The sequence below is a fragment of the Seriola dumerili genome, unplaced genomic scaffold, assembly GCF_002260705.1.
Source record: "Seriola dumerili isolate Sdu_G_001 unplaced genomic scaffold, Sdu_1.0 BDQW01000104.1, whole genome shotgun sequence".
NCBI classification, from domain to species: Eukaryota; Metazoa; Chordata; class Actinopteri; order Carangiformes; family Carangidae; genus Seriola; species Seriola dumerili.
In genome coordinates, this window is record NW_019174359.1 from 1,180,377 (window position 1) to 1,199,396 (window position 19,020).

The following is a 19,020-nucleotide window of genomic DNA, read 5'->3' on the forward strand; positions in this document are numbered from 1 at the left end:
ACCCTGGTATTAATGAAGCCATAATGTCAACACAATGAAAACATAAAACCATCCTTTTGTTCAAGATGTGATATCTGATTTGTTGATAAAGATGAAAAAAAATAATTGGTACATGAGATTATACTTTGAGATTATAGCCTTCATGTTGACTTTGATGTAAAGGGATTGGAAAATGAAATTAAAAATCTGTATTACTTAAATGAAAAGTCACTTTATTACATGCATCAACATGATTCTTCGTCTTTGTGTAACTGTGCACATATTTCATTTTTTTTTTTTTAAATCTCTCCTTCAATATTTCTCCAATAAACAGAATGTAACCTGTTACACGTGAAGACAATGTGAACACACTGTAGTTCAGTTGCAGACTGACTGCCAGATTCATCACATTTGATTGGCATTCATGTCAAACATGCTCCATCACCTATTTGACTGTGCCATGTAACATAAAATTTACAATTAATATCCTCCTCTCTAGTAAAAATATAATAATAATAATAATAATAATTTAGGGCAAGGCTGAATGAAAACAGAAGGGGTTGTTCGGGCTGGAACATCTCCAAGTGCTGCTGAGTATTAATTTGACAGGAATGTAACAAATAAGTAATTTAACAAGCAAATCTGTCATGTGACACCCAACAGATGTATATTGGAAAATCATTAACTCCCAAATTACAGTAAATACAAGCTGGACCCCTTCCAGCTGTGGGCCTACTGGTAAGCCCTCTGCTTTGCATTGGGATTAACAAGATAGGCCTGATGCCAAACTAAAACTCAGTGCCCCTCTCAACTTAGGTCTATTAAACCACCGCAATCATCATTCTCCTATTCTTATGGGCTGAATGGAAAGGCAGCTGAAGTTTCATTGCTTTTTCCTCTTCTCTACAAGGCTGTCTGTGTGGAGTCGTTAGTGTTGTTTGACCTCTCACCTCTAGATTTCTGCTCTGTGTTTGTTGAACTCACCGCTGCTTGTTCTGCTCTGTGGGGATCTGCTCTATCACCATTTACAACTGGCTGGCGATCTGATTGGGTGGCAGCATCTGTGGGAGGTGAAACAACCACTCTCTCTATGGGCTCAATGGCTGTTCTGTCTGTCACAATAATATAATTGGGCTCTGGCTGGTGGGCACTGGAGCGACGCTGCAATGCATGCTGGGTGCAGGAAAAGGAACGCTGGCGAGGGGCTGGTTGGGGTGACAGGAAGTGAGGCGTCACAGCTCTGGGGGCTTCCTGATGCCTGTCACGATCCTCGTCTTCTGAGGTCACCTCCTGTAAGGTGCTGATTGGTCGAGGGGAACGGCCCATGACTCTTGGCGGGACCAAAGCTGTTGCTGATTGGTTGAGCTGTGGTCGCCAGTTTTGAGGACAGGGGTACTGCACTCTGTTCATCGACCAATCACTGGCAAGACGAGACAGACATCACGATATTAGACAGGATCCATTAACAGAGAGGCTGGAAAAGTAGTGCTGGCTTCACATGTTTTATCCAATCAAATACAATTTCATGGTTCAAATATCTACCAATCATTTTTCTGTCGATGGACTAACTGATTAATTGACTAACTGTTTTAGCTGTAACTGTAAACTTTACGCGCATTATATTTGTGAAACCATACTTTTGTGGCGGCGGGGTCATATCTCGATGTCCTACGATCCCAGAGAAGGAGGCGCTTCTTCCAGGCAGGCCTTGTGCTCCGACCCATGGCGAGTACATCAGAGCGCGCTCCTCCCACATCATGTCGTTGGCCGAGTCGATGGGAACAGGCCCTCTCTGAATTTGGTGAGCTAGTAGGAGCTCCAGGATCTGGTGGCGCATGCCTTCTCTGGCCACGTCGATCGGTCGACGTCCCCTTCGATCACGCAGCTCAAGGTTGGCACCATGAAGGAGGAGGAGTCTGGCAGTGTCATAGCAACCATGGAGGGCAGAGAGGAAGAGCGGTGTCTCGCCCTACCAGAGACAAAATCATGAATATAACATAGTGCTGAGATGTGTGAAAGTCATTTCATCTAATTTGCTTTACAGTACAAGTCTAATCCCTCTTAATAACAACAGCAGGAAGAAACTTTCCGCTCTTACCTTGTTGTCTTGCAGGTCTACAGCGGCCCCATAGCGTATGAGGGTCCTTGTTAGGGAGAGGTGATTTACTGAGCATGCCCAGTGCAGGGCTGATCTCCCTGAGAGAGACAGTGTGAGTGGAGGTGAGGGGGAAGAAGGGAGGGAGTAAGTCAGCCAATGAACAACCATTACACAACAGAGTCGAGCCCAGGTGGTGAAGAGAGGGAGAATGAAGGGGAAGGGATGTGGAGATGAACTGCTTCAGCCCAGGTGACAGAGATGGGACATAAACACAGAAAACGTAAAAGAGAGAGAGAAAATCTAAGAGACAGCGAAAGCAGGAAGAAGAAGGAAGAGCAACAAAGTTAATATGTCCATCGACCAGAGTTTGAGCTGTATAGCACATTAACTTTGTTCTGAGTCGGAGGAGGGCAGCAGGGGAGCTGGAGAAAGACAAAGAGGAAGAGATGGAAGCCATGGAGAGGAGAGGACAGAACGGGAGAGGAGGGACACAAAAAGAGGACGTGAGAGAGACGGGGTAAGTTACACCAGTTACTCAACCCCTCAGTGTACAGGTGTCAGAAAATAATGGCTTGCTCATGAGCTGTACATGTTATTTCTCTCCCAGGTGGGCTTTAACCTATTCATGCATGGTATTCAAACATGGCAAGTGAACAGGTAAAATTAAGACATTTTCATTAGCCATGATAGCGGTGTGGCTCGAGGGATGGCAATGTTGGTTCTGTCAGTTTAGCCTGAAATTTTTCAACATCTATTGGATAAACTACCATTTTTTTACAGATATTCGTCGTCCCCAGAACATGTGGTTACAACTGACTTTGGTCATTTCTTTGTTTTTACTGACATGTCTCAAAAACTCTTGGATGGATTGCATTGAAATATGGTGTAGACCTTTATGTCCCTCTCAGGGTGAACTGTAATAACTTTGCTGATCCCTTGACTTTTCCTCCAGCCATCATCATTTCAACATTGTAATTCATCCAATACTTTGGTTTATGATCAAATACCTGGAAACCTAAAACTGTAAAACATTTGTTTTGGTAATTAGTAAATGCTAGCATGCTACAGTAAGATAGTGAACATGATAAACATTATACCTGCTAAATATCAGCATGTCAAGCAGTCTTGTCACTGTGAGCATGTTAGCATGCTGGTGTTAGCATTTAGCTCAACGAGGCTTCACTGAGCCGTTAGCTGGCTATAGATAAGAATTAAACAGCATTCACAAAAGCAGCCAATTAATGTATGATGGGGTTAGAGCAGAATTCATCAGTCTCTGCGCCTGACATCAGTGATGACATAACATTTGCAGGAAAATGGTTGGATCCTATAGTGAACTGCACAGGCAACGATGGCGCTGCATTTGAACATAATTCTTCATTACTGTTTTAGCCTACTTGTCTCATAAAATGGATAAAGTTCCTGGCATTCACATTGTTCTTAACTTCAAGAAGGTGAAAACAGGCAGCAAGAATTACATGCAAATACTATTTGACTAAGGTTTGTGGCTGAGTCAGACTTTCAGGCATCAAACTAATAAGAGTGACTTTGACAGAGATGCATTACCAGTATGATCAGTGTTGTTAACTGGTACTCCTGCTCGAAGCAGCTCCAAAACCACTCTGTCCAGACCGCTACGCACGGCTCGAATCAGAACCACAGACCCATCTGGGCCACACCACTCTGCCGACTGCAAAGACAACCAAATCCCGATGAATAAAAACCGCATGTACAACATATACACATATATAATACAGTCTGTATAAACAAAAAAACAACACATTACTTGTTCTACAACAGAAAAATAAAACACCATGAAACTAAAGAGACTTTTAGAAGAAGCAAAAACAAGCAAAAGTAGACAAAAAAAATCCAGACAAGCAAAAAGACAACTCAGATAAATAAATCTAAATTTTACCAACATGAAGAATGACCTCGTTTATATAAAAGACATGGGAGTAATGGCAAGGCCAGACCTGCTGAGGAGGACTGAGCAGAGGAGGAGGCATGGCGTTTCTCTCCCATCCTCTAGGTGGAGCTAAAGGAGAGAACAAGAACAGTTTAAGGAGGTCAGGATTTGTGTATGGAAGGGTATGTATAGTTTACATGCAATCGTTCATGTCTCCAACTGTAACTCCACAGCATGTCAGTGTGAATCCTGCTTTACTCAGTTTCTTACACTATGTGTATGAGTGTAGTGTCTCCATGAACTTCTTTACATTTACTAAAGTTGTTGAATAAAATGATTCCGATTTTGTCATTAAATATTGGCAAAATTTAAGAATGTGTCATATGTGATGACAAAATGATGTGGCTTTTAGTTTCAGGCTGCAACTAATGACAATTTCATAGTCAATCAATCTACTGATTATTTTCTCAGTTAAATGTTTGGTCTATAAAATTTGGGTGTAGTGTAATGAAAAAGCTCCAAGGTGACACCTTCAAATATCTTGTTTTGTCCGACCAACAGTCCAGAGCCCAACGATATTCAACTTACAATACGAAACACAAAAAAAAGCAAAAGAAGTTTTTGCTATTTTTGCCTAAAAAATACTGAAACAATTAATCTACAATGAAAATGCTGCTGATTCATTTTCTTTTGATTGACTAATCGATTGTTTACAACGCTCTCATTTAACACACAGTCAATCAGAAACACCGCTGCGGCCACAGTAAAGTAATGCTAGACGTAGTAAAAACGGATCACAGATTGTCAGAGGAATAAAAATTTTGGAGCCAGGAATGAATTCATGACTGAAACCCCTTACGTTGTATGGGTCTGCGGGACTGTGAGGGTCCATTTCGGTAGTGTTTCTGCTCCTGGGTCCTGTGGTCGCAGATGGAGGCTTCCTCCTCTCGTCTGGAGCATCTAGCATTGATGTCTTCCATTGAACTCTGGGTAAAGTCTGTGTCACTTCCTATATCCTGGTCCCTTTTGAGAGGCCTGAAAACAAAAGCACAGTTTTTATGCTGCAGATTAAGAAACTACTGCTGCGGTCCTGTAGTCTTTTCCTTTTCTTTTCCTGTCTTTTTATTTTAACTTATGAGTCACCAAAGAGCTCTGCAAAACACCCAAAATGTCAACACGCAGTGTTGTTGTTACTGAGAACAACATGGGCCCTGAAACACACCAGCAACAGAGACTTTTACAGCTTCAGGGCAAATAGAGAAAGAGAAGCGTCGGTGACATGCAACAAAGGTTCCCAGCTGTAATCAAACTGGAACCATTATGGCTTCATGGGTCAAGGTTAGGGTCCATGACTTATAAAAGATAAATCAATAATCACATTTGTTGAGGCTGAATTTTCTGTCTAATCAATTAATCAAAATGAATCATTTAACAATAAGCAGTCATGGACTAAAGAGTAGAGATTGGCCTTTTGCTTACGGTTGCAGGTTTAAATTGTTGAAAAGTTTATAAGTAATTTCTCTCTTGAGCTGCTATTGTTCACTTGCTGCTGTGAAGTTGGGAGATGTGATGTGAACAGATAAATGTAAAGCAGAGAAATGTTCCGAAAAAGACAAGAAAATGTGACATTCGGTCTTTGTTATCACTATACAGGATGAACTCTCACTTGTTTTGGAATAAACTATAGTTGTCTACATGACATCATTCCTCCAGCAGACAAAACATCCTCTCCAAGCATCTCCTCTCACCGCATTCGAATGGCGTCCTCGCCCAGGGGCTCCCTCCGCCTCTTTTTCTCTGCTTCCTTGGCTTTCTTCTTTTTCCTCAGGCTGATTTTGTCCTTCTCCCTGCTGGATCTGACCCGTTGGTCTTGGTGGGCTGCGTGTGGTGTCCAGGACTTGGCTTTGCCGTCGTTGTCGGTGACCGTAGACCGGTGTCTCACCCTGTTATTGACCTCCCTCTCCGCCCGCTGCTGTCTCACCCTCCTCACCACAAGGAACACCACCAGGGGAAGCAACAGCAACAGGGCAATTGCTATGGCAACCACGGCCCATAGCCACACAGGTTTCGACTCTTTGAGAGAAAGAATTAAAAAAAATAAAAAGATTATCTGATTAATGTTCCTCACAGTCACATAGTAATATTGTGTTTTAGTTGACATAAATCTTAAACTTTCCAAAAAAATACATAAATTCTCAAGTATTTATGTTGTAAATCTGTGACAGATTTCAGTGAGATTAAACTTTATTTTATTTCTTTCTGCTAAACCTGAGAATATAACTTGGCTTTGCAGGTGATAAGTTTTAACCTTTTAAAATATCAAGGCACCAACAGATTGTTTAGGCCACACTGGAGCAACAGAACAAGCCGTAAACACAATGTTGACATATTATCACCTTCTACTGTGAAGTTGTTCTGGCAATTGTGTTAGCAAACAATTGCCCAACGTAGCATGGATAAAATAGGAGTTATCTATTATAATGAAATCCTGTACTTTTGCCTCTGACTACCTTGCCTTGTGAATTTACCTAAGTTAACTTAACCTCTCCTAAACCTACCTAAACCAAGTATGTCTAATCTTAAAATAAAACATTTCTATTCATGTGCAATAAACCAACCTCTTGGTTAAGTGCGTAACACACAGCACTTCTACCCATAAACATGGTAATATCCAAATTGTCACCCAGGTGAGCCACTTCACTTTTTAAAAAGAGACAATTTGACCAGATGTCCTTATTTGCCATTTTGATTTGTAACTCTGTAAAACTCAGGGATGAAATATGTGAACAAAACTGAAAACCTGCAGCAGTGACTGATACATCTGCACACTGGAAATGGAAAGATGCTCTATAAGGTTTTGTTTTGATGAATTTCTAAGCTGGATGTGTGTGTGTGTGTGTGTGTGTGTGTGTGTGTGTGTGTGTGTGTGTGTGTGTGTGTGTGTGCGCAGGACACAGGACATGCGAGCCTACCTTTGACTTCCTTTTTCACCGTTTCCTCCTCTCCGGTTCTTATATCCACACCTCTAATACCGATGACGGCCTTCAGCTCCGGGAGGGCGGGGAACGAGGTGGGCTTCAGTAACATTACAGCACGTAGGAAACTGGCGGCCTCGGAGGCAGAGGGGAAACAGGTAGATGGGGAGCATGGCCTGTTGTCCACTCCGAGGAAAAGGAGGGAGCTGGGAAAGAGAGAGAGAGAGAGGAAGGAAACAGTGGGAGAGTAAGTACGTCATTTTTGAGGCCAGTTTCATGAAGCACATTTGTTTATTAGAATCTCTAACTTTCTCAAATCTGGAACATATACTAATGTAAAAAGACCTATTTCAACATTTGCCCTTCGCAGAATGTTACACCCTCTTACCAAACAAACAAAAACTCAGCAAAACAATTACAGAGATAGACATGGATGTCAATATGTCAATATTCATATCAGCAGGTTCAGACTGGCTTGCTGTACTCAATGGGGTTCCCCAGGTTCTGTGTTTGGCCCACTTTTATTTTATCTTTACATAAATGCGTTGTTGTGAAGTGTTAATGCACATGGATATGAAACTCATTGTTATGCAGATGTTAGAGTGTTGTGTAGCTGTGGATCTGTACTCTAGATCCTAGCCTTTAATATTTGGCTCACTTAACTCATGAACAGTTAATGGAGACAAAACTATGTTGATGTTATTTTCTAATGCTTTTGAAGCTGTAAGTGAATGCATCAGCACAGTGTTAGATTTTAGACTCACAGAATGTTGATATCTGTGACCAAATTAAAAAACAATAATTTCTGCTCTGCTTTCCAGAGTTAGCTAGCTGTTTCTGTCCATACGTCAACTGAATCACTGGTAGATTTTTATTTATGAACCCACTCTGGGGCGAATTGTGATATATCTGCGACCCTAATTTACAAACTTCATGATGCAATAGTTATCTCAGATTACAAGAACTTGAAATAATCAAACTACTGTAAATTCTACTGTAAATAACTGCACTGTTAAATGTTTCTGTTCTTAGCCCACTTGTAGGCGTTATTATCTGTCTTCAGAATTGTTCTATTGTTACCTGATTTTGTATTGTTGTGTCTGAATCTTCTGAAGCTGCCATCTTGGCCAGGTCTAAATAAAAGTTAAATAAAGTACAACTGCACTCACTATTTTTGAAACACCTAATCATAATGCCAGTAACATTTCACTCAGCACGCACCCGTTTGAGTCAGCCGGTGTTGTCTTAGCCAGCAGGTCGATGAGCTCCTCAGAGGTATAGTCAAACAGTTTCTTGTTGGTGTCGAGGGGGACGGACCCTCTCAGTTTAAGTGTCGACTGGAGGATGACGCTGAGCGCCCAGAGCAGGGAGCTGTTGGAGAAGGTGCCACGTTGTAGTGGGATGTTAGTGTGGAGGACCATGGTGCCTTTAGCCCATACAGGGCTCTGGTGTGTGAAGCAGTCGCTGCCGTCCCATCCACAGGGGGCGCTGTCGCATCCCTGCTCGCAGTGGGAGTTGGCGTAGTGATCACGGCAGTACTGGATGTGGCCTGGACTGAGAGCCACGATGGGGAGGGATGAAAGGATAAACAGAAAGAGACAGAATTATTAGACAAAATAATCTGGATTTAAGAAGAACACATCAAAACACAGAAACAAGCATCAAAACATCCTGAAAGCTAAATTGAAATATGTGAAAAAAAAAAAAGATTCAAAAACCAGGATTAATACAAATAAGAAAAAAACACATAACCCAGCATACAATAGGACAGGACAACCATAACCTGGATAAGACATTCACTATTAAACTGGAAATGCTTATATTACTTGCAGTCTCATGATATAGATGATAACAAAAGGTGTTTTACTTGCAGTGTCCCTTGTCCTTCAGGCAGTCGAAGCCGTCTCTGAGACACTGGGGCTCCATACATGCTCTGTCACATGTCCCGTCTGCAAACTTGTCCTTACACTTTCTGTTGCCTGGACACTTAACCCATGGATCACTAGATGCAGCTGTGGAGACAAATACAGATTGGTCTGATGTCTCACATAAATTGTGACCTTTTTTAAACAGTTGTTGTGGTGAGTCTGCTCTAGTGTCTAGTGTGCTGTATGTCTAAAGAACGTCTTGTATGTCGAGTTCCTTTTCATGCTCCTTGAACCTGACATTATACAGTAATCAAAGTGACCATGCAAACTGTTTTCACTGTGTTTTATCGCAGGACCAGCTCACCCACATATTCAAACCACTCATTGTTTCAGAGCATTAGCAACTATTCATAACAATGCAGGTCAAGCCATGAAAGGTGGGTCCTGGTACGGACCGTTAACGGGAACAGGAAATGGGGCTGACATAAACAGGAAGTTTCCAGGAGAAGCGAATAGCAACAGGAAATGGAGTGGGCCGGGGACTTGATAAAGGTCGAAGGTCATCACCATGGCAATGAGGAATGTGATGGAGTTGGACAATGGGGTTGGCAGGTGTGTGTGGGACCATAAAATAAGAGCAGAAAAAAAGTATGGACAATAGAGCTGAAATTAGACATGTTAAGTGTTTTACACTTTTGTTTCGCTTGATCAGCAAAGAGGGACTTCCTGGTTCAGAAGGAATAGAAATATATGTACAATAGAAATATAAGTCCTTATATTCATATAAGGACTTATATTTCTATTGTACAAATGTAAGAAATATAAATATTAAAACAAGGAAATTAAGCTGTTAACATAAATTAAACTGTAAAAAGATTTTTCACTTTGTCTTTAACAGAACATTGAAAAAGCTATGATGAAAAACAAGTATGTCTATTTCAAAATATTTAAAAATAATACATATGGAGAGAAGCTATTTACAGAAAATTCATTATTCAGTGAAAATACAAAGCTTCAGTGTAAACAATCATATTTATATTATGTTGTAAACCACACAGGCACACATTACCTTAACAAGTCCTTGAAAATGGTAATAATCAATTTAACGTTTTTCAAACTGGTCATAAGAGTGGCGTGTTTCATGTATGTATGAAAGAAAGATAAATCTGTTGAGAACAGAGTGGCTAACTCACCCCGACATGTCCAGCTCAGTCCCAGCAGAAGAAACATGCTCAGAACCAACATCTTCAGCCTGATCAGGTCAGCAGCTGGGGGCCTTTTCCTCCCTCCGCTCAGACGGATCAGCGGTCCAGTCCAGCTGTTTGGTAAAACCTGCCTCTGATCCGCAGAAGCTCGGCTGCGACTCAAAGCTCTTCACACTGTTGTAAATCTGCGGCCCTGTGGTGCAGCTACAGCCCCTGCTGCGCACAATGAACAGTTAACTCTGAGTCAAGTCGCCCAATTCCATCACCACCGTCACCGCCACCGACACCTTCTAACACCACCCAGCCCACTTTGTTCACTTGCTAGCTTTTCTTTTTTTTTTTTCAGAGGCCAGCGGATATCTGGACAACTTCCTGCCACTGTGTGGAGAAGAATAGGAGGGCGAAGACCATATGTGTATGTGTTTGTGTGTGTGTGTGTGTGTGTGTGTGTGTGTGTGTGTGTGTGTGTATTTGTAGTTCTTACAGTGGCTCAACTTGAAAAAAAAAAACCACATTATGTGGTGTCTGAGCTGTTGGAAGAGCCGTTATTTTGTATTGTGTGAGGGGACGGCGTAGTGTGAATATGATCTTTTCAAACAAGCGTAGAAGCACATTCAAACACATGCTTTGTCCTCCTGCTGAGTCCAAAAACTTGACTGTGAATGCTCTGCCTCTGACAGGACTCTACAGTGCTTCTGTTATTTGTTCTAAAGTCACAGAAGAAAATAGAAGAAAATAGAATACTTTGGGCCCTAATGGCTCCTTGTCAAGAACAGAGGTAGATAAATAAAAACAAATAGCTTGAGTAGTTTTGTAGTGTGGAGTCCTTTCAGACATTTGGCTTTGACTTTTCACATGTATTGAAATTCAAAACAGAAAATTGTCAGATTAATATGTTTTAGTTAATTGCAAATTGTTAAATTGTAAAGAACAACTTGGACAAAATGCATGTAGTGCTTAAACAATTCCACTTGTTCAGCTGCATAAAGACAACTGGACGGATTCAGACAGTGTGAGCTTGGAAGAAGCAACCAGTGTCTATGCTTAACGGGATATAATTAAGATCGTTAAGTACAGAGTCGTTTTGGCAAAGTCTTGAATGAAACTTGGCAGAGAACTCCAACATAGCTCCTTTTCTACTGGTTACCCGCTTTCTCTAGTTGTGGCCCCGAAGCTCCTCTTTCCATGCAGTATTCCTCCCAAAGCTCATTAAACAAGTTTCCTGTTGCACCAAAAGTACAACTCTGATCCTTTTTGGGGTCGCACAATCCCAAATCCATCTTTTTAAATACTGCACAGAAAACCTGCCGAGAGAGCGGAGTCGTCTTCCTCTCTAAGCAGTGGTTGTAGTAGTGCCTGTACACGTCGGACATGTTTGAGAAGACTGGCTCCAGATACAGCTTGGAGATGGACGTCCCGCAACAGTAAGAGGGCACTTTAGGTAAACTCTCCAGGAACTCCTTCAGGACTATATGTTCTGAGGCTTTACGAGACTTCCTCTGCGTTTGCTTCTTTGTGTTTTCCTCTGAATCCCCTTGCTGGGATGCATTTTGTGCCCAGTTAAGCACTGACCACTCTCCAACCCCCAAAGTGGAAAGAAACATCTTTTTGCAAACTTGTTTTCTGTCGCCATCAGCTATCAAATGGTATCGCATCGAGACTGATCTTCTCGACTGAGTCCACGGTGCTCGGGTTCTTTCCACCGGGTCACAGTCAACGAGTCCGGCCACGTAGATCTTTCTCTGAGACCAGTTCATGCACTGCCAGAAAGTAGTAAAAAGGTCGTGCCTCGCTTCCTCATTGAAGTCGGCACAGAAGCGGTTGGAGGCCCGTTTACAAGCACTGGACGTGCATCTTGGTCCTATTGTCCTCTGAGCTTTAGTTACGGTCATCCCATCTTTCTTTCGTTTGCTAATGTAAGGTTTTCCCTCCATTCTAAGTTGCTTCTGTCGATTTTGCTTCCACGTCAGGGGCTTGGCAACTCGAGACTTCTTTCTGGCTGACCCCTCTGGTTCTGATGCCCTGTTTTTGTCTTTATCAGTGGCGTTCACTTGTTCTGTAAAAAACAGGGAAATATAATTAACATTATAGATTTTTTTCTGATCAATACTGATATCAACATGTGGGAGTTTAAATACCTGATAACTATAGACGGGATGATTAATTGAGTAATTTTTAAAAACAAACACATATAATACACAAACATACTGACTGGGACATTTTACAGTTGATGAATCCACTTGTCAGCGCTCTCTGGTGGACGAACTATGTAATTGTGACACTGTTAAATTATCTCAGCTCTAGTTTGGTTTTTCTTGTTACTTTTAGACTAAGCTAATATCAGCCTCGAGGATTTATTGGTCTGGCTGTAATTAACATACATGAAGCATTACTGTGGTACACTTCAGTGTTAATGCAAACAATATGACCTTGTGCTAAATATGTCACCTTAGCTCTAACATGATTACATGAGTTCGCTACTGAGAGTGGCAGCAGATATGGGTTATTTTCATTATCAATTAATATGTCAGTTATTTTTCCAATTAAATGACAAATCATTTACTCTTAACATTCATACAATTCAGTTACAATTTCCTAAAAGCCTAATGTGACATCTTGAAATCGCTTGTTTTGTCCAACCAGCAGTTACAGTATAAAGCTAAAGGAATTCGACTTACAGTGACGGAAAACAGAGTAAAACAGGCAATCATCACATTTGAGGAGCTAGGACCAGCATGTACTTGGCATTTTTCCTTGATCAATGATAGCATTTAATCTGTCAACAAAACTGTTGTGTTGGATGACTAATCGATAAATCAACTAATTGGTTCTGTCCCACGTTAAGAGAATCGGTGTTAAGGGCAAAAGAAAAACCACTCACCCTGATTGACGTCCACAGTGTGACTGATTGCAGAAGGAGGAGGATTCTGTCGTGAGCACTGAGCGACAGTCTGCCTCTTTTCTAATTTGTTTTCATTCGCTTCAGCCTTTTTTGTTGTTCCTCTCTGCGCCCAGTTGAGCACAGACCACTCTCCTATCCCCAGAGTGGACAGGAACATGTTTTTGCATACTTGTTTCCTTTTGCCGTCCACCATCAGGTGATAACGGAGTGAAACCGATCTTCTTGACTGTGATCCCACCGCTCGAGATCTCTCCACGGGGTCACGGTCAACCTGTCCTGCTACGTACAGTTTCCTCTGAGCCCAGTTCATGTGCTGCCAGAACTCGTCAAACACCTTCTTCCTGGTTTCTTCGTTGATTTCATTGCAAAGCCGGTTTGATGCCTTTTTGCATGCATTCGAGGTGCACCTTGGTCCAACTGCTCTTGGCTGTTTTGTCACAATCTCGCCGTCTTTTTTCCTTTTGCTCAAGTATTCTTTTCCCTCCATCCTCAGCTGTTTCTGCTTGTTTTGCTTCCACTTTGTTGGATCTGCGATTTTGGCTTTGGGTGTTTTTCTGGAGGCCCCTGCCTTAGCCAAATTAGAGCTTCCATTTTTAGCAGCTGTATTAAGAAGTGCTGTAAAAGAACAAAAACAAAAACCAGCTGCATTTTCAAATGACTAACTTAGGTAGTTTTTATATACTATCCAAAAATATATGAGAGAAAGAGTATCCAGATCCAGATTATTGTTAGATGTACTATGGATTTATATTTACATACATGTAAAAAAAAAAAAAATGTCTTTAACAGGCTATAAGTTTACATTCACAAACTTCTGCATCCAGCTGGAAATGGTTACAGGTTTATGCACTGGTGGGAAGTAACTATGTACATCTACTCAATTACTGTACTTAAGTACTTATACTTTACTTGAGTACTTCCATTTACTGCTACTTTATACTAATATTGTACTTTTAACTCCACTACATTTATTTGATGACTTTAGTTACCAGTTACTTCGCAGATTCAGACAAATAACACAAAATATAATCAAACAAACATAATTTATTATAGTACTTTTTGTAATTTAAGTATATTCTGATACTTTGGTACTTTTAAATAAGTAACATTTGGATTTTATTACCTTTTCTTTTTTTCAAATATTTCTACTAAAGTAAAAGATTTGAGTTCTTCTTCCACTAGTGGTTTTATGTCACAATAATTTCAGACAACAGGATGATAAAACAGGATCCAATTATTCAATCAATCTGGGTGTAGTTGTTAAATCTAGTTATAGAGTTACACAGGGCTTCACCACACTGGGACTTACTAGTGTCAGTACCCAGAGGCAACGGGCTCTGTAAAGGAAACTGGGGAATCATCTGCGGCTCTGCTGTTATCAACGAGTGGGACCTTTTTTTGGATGGTCCATCTTTGTCCATGTCAGATTTCCTGCTTGCATCTGAGACATGTAGATGATCTGGATAGAACAACACACATGCATCTTGTTAAGCAAGGCTGGATTATCCTCCAGGCTCAGACACAGGCTCAAGGGTAAAACTTTGTGGTTGGGCCCTTGCTGACCTCCACTATACAGAACATGGCAGCTTAATTATTTCCCATGGCACCCAGATACCAAGACTACCCTAAAGCTGAAATGACTACATACCTCAACTGATACAAAATTAATTGGCAACAATTCTGACAATTGATTAACCAGTCAGCCACTGATACTAGCATCTCAAATGTATTTCCTAGTTTCTCAATTTCTTTTATAATAGTAAACTCAGTATCTTTGGGGTTTTGAATTGTGCTCAAACAAAACCAGACATGTTAATATGTTCAGTTGAATTTCGGGGAATAATTAGGGATATTTTTCACTACATTCTTACATTTTTCAAAATTATTAAAGAAAAATGATCAGCAAATATAAACTTGAAAATATAAAAAATGAAGCATTTCACAGTAGATCTTGTCACAGAGTCCCTCTACAGTACCAGCCCAGAACCACTAGATGACGGATGGAGGAGTCGTCAGAGTTCATATTTTACTTAATTAAATAATTTGCAACAAATTTGTGACTGATAAAACTCTTTAAACGTAAATGATATGGAGTAAACCTGGGCCTGTGGGCTGCTGCAGTGGTTGATAATCCAGCCCTATTGTTAAGACATGTCATTAACTGCTGTGTATCTTTAAAGAGCATGGGACGCTCAGAGTGACAATGTGATGAGCTCTGAGCTCATACCCACCTGGTGGGATGTGGTGCAGCCCCAGAGTCTCAGTGACTGTGGGTCTGTGAACAGGGGGGTCATTGGTGGGTTTGGGAAGGAGACCAATATCCTCCATTGCTGCAATGGCTAAACATAACAAAAACTTTGTTGGAGCCTTGTGCATCAAGCAAAACACTAGCATGCTTTTTAGATTCAGTGATTAGCATTCAGACTGCAAGCCTGTCAGCATTCAGACCATGAAGTTGGCCTTTGATTCAGCAGTTAAGGGGAGAGTTAAAGGAAACCTTACGCTACAGGGCGAGCAGGTTTTTGCAGTACGTATTGTTGTGATAGGGTGTTAGTTAATGATGTAACACTGTTAAAAACCCACTTTCAGATTCATTTGATTTCACTGTGTTTTCTCCAGCCAGACAAAAGACCAGGTCTAGCATGAAAACCCCTCACTTACACTAAAACCTAGACATGATAAACAAGTAGACTCCTGTAACTGTTTAAAACGCATTTTCTCCCTCCAGACCAGGTCTAGATCCCTAACCACTCCACTTAGATTTATCAAATCTGGATTAGATTAGCAAAGAGAGTGTGAACAAAAAGCAGTGAAATTGTCATTTTTTCGTGTTTTCAACCAGCTTCTCTATAATAATATAGGCCACATTTAAAAAGAAAATCTGCTAAACCTGGTCTGATGTGGTCTAGATGCTTTAACAAATCCCGAAGTGGCTTTTAAACAATGTGAAGGCTTTAACTGGGATATCTATCACCCTGTCACAACAGTAAATGGATTTAAAAAAAACAAAAAAAAACGGAGAATATAGTTATATAAGTTTCCCTTAACTGCCGAATCGTTAGCTAACTTCAAGCTAACTTCAGCGTCTTTATACAAAAAATGTAAAAAATCACTGTCCATCCTTTTTAACGGAAGACAACAAACCCATGTGTCGAAAGCCAGATGTTTTGTATCTTACGTAGAGGTAGGCGTTGCTGGGCCTGACATTCATCGAAAAGGTAAGTCAAGAAGGCTGTAATGGTGGTCGTGATAGATATTTCATTAACATTAGCCTATATTTAGCTAACTCCAAGTTACTCTCCATGCAGGCTAACCTACGGTAAACACTTTAACATGACACATATTCACGGTGTTTGCTTACATAGTGTTATACATTTGAAAACGTCTCGTAGACCCGTCGGTTCCATCCAGATCAGATCACAAGTTTCCCCCGCTGCCGGTTGTTTACTCCATCACGGCTCTGACTGTCAAGCCCAACATGTGTCAGCTCAGTTTTCAGCTCAGGTTTTTATTTTCGTAAATATCTGAAGTGTCGGATCTGAGGAGACGCTCGCTGGCAGCTGCCATGTCTGAGCATGCGCACTAGCTTCGAAGGTGGAAAATCAGCACGTTTGTGGTCAGGCAGTTAGAAATAAATGATAGAATGAATGGATTAAAAAAACAAACAAAAAAAAACACTCCATTATAGAATTCTGTATTAAAAATCCAACTTTAATTAAAAATTCAGAGGTACTATCAGCAAAATATACTCAGTATATTGAGTAAAAGTACTTATTTTGCAGAAGAATGGCCCCTGTGACTGGTAGATTTCCCAACATTAAGGACTAAAAGATGTTTCAAAGCAGAATTCTGATGGAGAAACTCTGATACATTCATTTATTTATTGGATGTAATTCAAATTTTAACACTGTAAGTCTTAAAATGCTGGAATCAGCCTGTAAATTATGTGTTAGTTTTTAGTTATAATATAAACAAACCTCAGGTTGCTTATTAATAATGCTTGCATACCTTTCCTTTCGTGATACTTTCAGTGCAAGACTTTTACTTATAATTGAGTATTTTGACAGTGTTGTATTGCAAAACCTTCTCCACCATACATATTTATTGACATTATTAGATTATCATTACTGAAAGATGTAGGAAGCATTTTAATGCTGTAGCCGAGGCTGGGCTCATGTATAAACTGCTGGATAGTTAAATCTATAATAACTGGTCATATGTTTGGGTCTAAAATCTTGCAGTAACTATTGGTGTCAAATAAATGTAGTGGAGAAATGAAATGTGGTGGACCACCTCAAAATTGTAACCTTCCATCAAATTAATAAAGATCTGACAACAGATTGGATTGGATTTTCAAAAAATACAAAGAAGGAAACTTATTCTAAGCATTAGTGATTTATAGTGGCTTGCAAAGAGGCTGCTTAAAATAGCAACAGCGTTTATAGCTTTGCTCATCCCATTCTTCTAACATGAAAGCAGGGGAAAGGAAGGAAGCTATCAGGGAGTTCAAAGTTTCTGTTGGAGGCTTCAGTCTCTAACTCAAGGCCAGATCACCAGCCAAGCAAAGCTGGCAACTGCCACAGGGCCACACAGGGCTGCAACTAATGATTATGTTCATTATTGATGAATGTATCGATTATTTAAAGTCATAAAATACTGAAAAATACACCAAACGTGGTCAGATTTCTTGTTTGGTCTGACAAGCAGTCCCAAACCCAAAGATTTTCAGTTTATAAAAATATAAAACAGAGAAAAGCAACAAATCTTTACATTTGAGAAGACTGAAGTAGGCAATCTTTATTCTATTTTTGCTGAAAAAAATACTTTGATGATTATTTAATTGTCAAGATATTTGCAGATTAACCTTCTGTAGGATCGAGCTCTATTCCAGTGTATGACTAGGCTGTACTGGCTGGTTCCTGGGTGTCTATGAAATAATGAAGCTAGCATGTATCTACAGTGCTGTGTGCACTGCTGGCAGATGGGAGATGGTGGTGATAGTGGTGTAAATAGAGGCTAAACAGTAGGGTTTTGCCCTGAGCCACTCTAACAGGTTAATCCTGCTATGCTGCAATGGCATTTTAAAAAAATCCTTTTGTACACCAGCTCAGTGAGTCATGGTTTGGTCCTAAAAACCTTTAACAGTGTTTGTTTAATATTCAGATAAGATTGACATATAAACAGAGAGAGATTACATAAAAAATAAAGAATCAAAATAAGTAAGGCTGTGACAACATGAATAAGATAAAACTACTGTTTAATTTTACATTTAAGAGGTTAATAAACCTTAGGCAGAAGCGATTACATTATAATTTATACTGTTAGGTTATATAGGACATTGTTTTTGCAGCAAGGCAAACATAGGCTCCCATTTATTATGTGCCTGCAATACAATAACAAATGCAATTGAAGGCATATATTACTATCCTGCATACTTATTAGTGTGAATGCTGGGGCATTGACACTACTGTTATTCAAATCTTTATTTTTAGTGTGAATGGTGAGTCACATAATAAATAATAATTAGACTAATTAACTCAGGGAATTTTTTTTTTTTTTTTTTTTACTGTTGTCCATGTTGTTCTGTTCTAACAGGAGAAGTCACAGCAGCTTTATTGCAGATCAGCTTCTGTTAGGGCCTGTACGTGTGTGTATGTACATGTCTTGCTATGGCTGTGGGGACAAATTTAGGCTCGAAACCGTCATTGTGAGGTGACTTTGGCCAGTCCTCACGGTTTCAAAGAGCTTTTTGAGGGATACCTGCGGTGACTGACGTCAGAGTCAGGATAATTCTCTACAACATGAATGAAACTCAAAGTAAAGTCTTCTGTAGAGATTGAAACGTGTGTGATGGATACGCACCAAACAGCAGGCACGTTCAAAATTTCTTCAGGAATTTACTAGTCATTATTATCGTTGTTATTATTTTTATTTCACGTGATAAACGAATAAAGGCAGTTTCAGCTCTTCGCCACATGGTGTCGCTGTTGGGCTGTTTGGAGATGGTCCAGGTTGAGACCAACCACGCAGATAATATCACAGTTGTGCTGTATTAAAAGTAACATACATAATCGTTGTTTTATT

The 19,020-nt window shown here is 40.3% G+C and overlaps 1 protein-coding gene across 1 annotated transcript; it reads right to left on the reverse strand.

Moving 5' to 3' along the window:
- Nucleotides 1-267: 267 nt before the first annotated feature.
- LOC111222567 (neurogenic locus notch homolog protein 1-like) lies at nucleotides 268-10,311 on the reverse strand. The gene is made up of 11 exons (XM_022746347.1): nucleotides 10,023-10,311; nucleotides 8,829-8,973; nucleotides 8,183-8,515; nucleotides 6,959-7,167; nucleotides 5,735-6,059; nucleotides 4,846-5,021; nucleotides 4,054-4,115; nucleotides 3,644-3,767; nucleotides 2,078-2,175; nucleotides 1,617-1,948; nucleotides 268-1,399 (listed from the first exon to the last, which is right to left on the reverse strand). Exons 1-11 carry the CDS (start codon nucleotides 10,072-10,074, stop codon nucleotides 883-885), a joined length of 2,373 nt encoding a protein of 790 aa, XP_022602068.1. The 5' UTR covers nucleotides 10,075-10,311; the 3' UTR covers nucleotides 268-882.
- Between the last annotated feature and the right edge of the window lie 8,709 nt (nucleotides 10,312-19,020).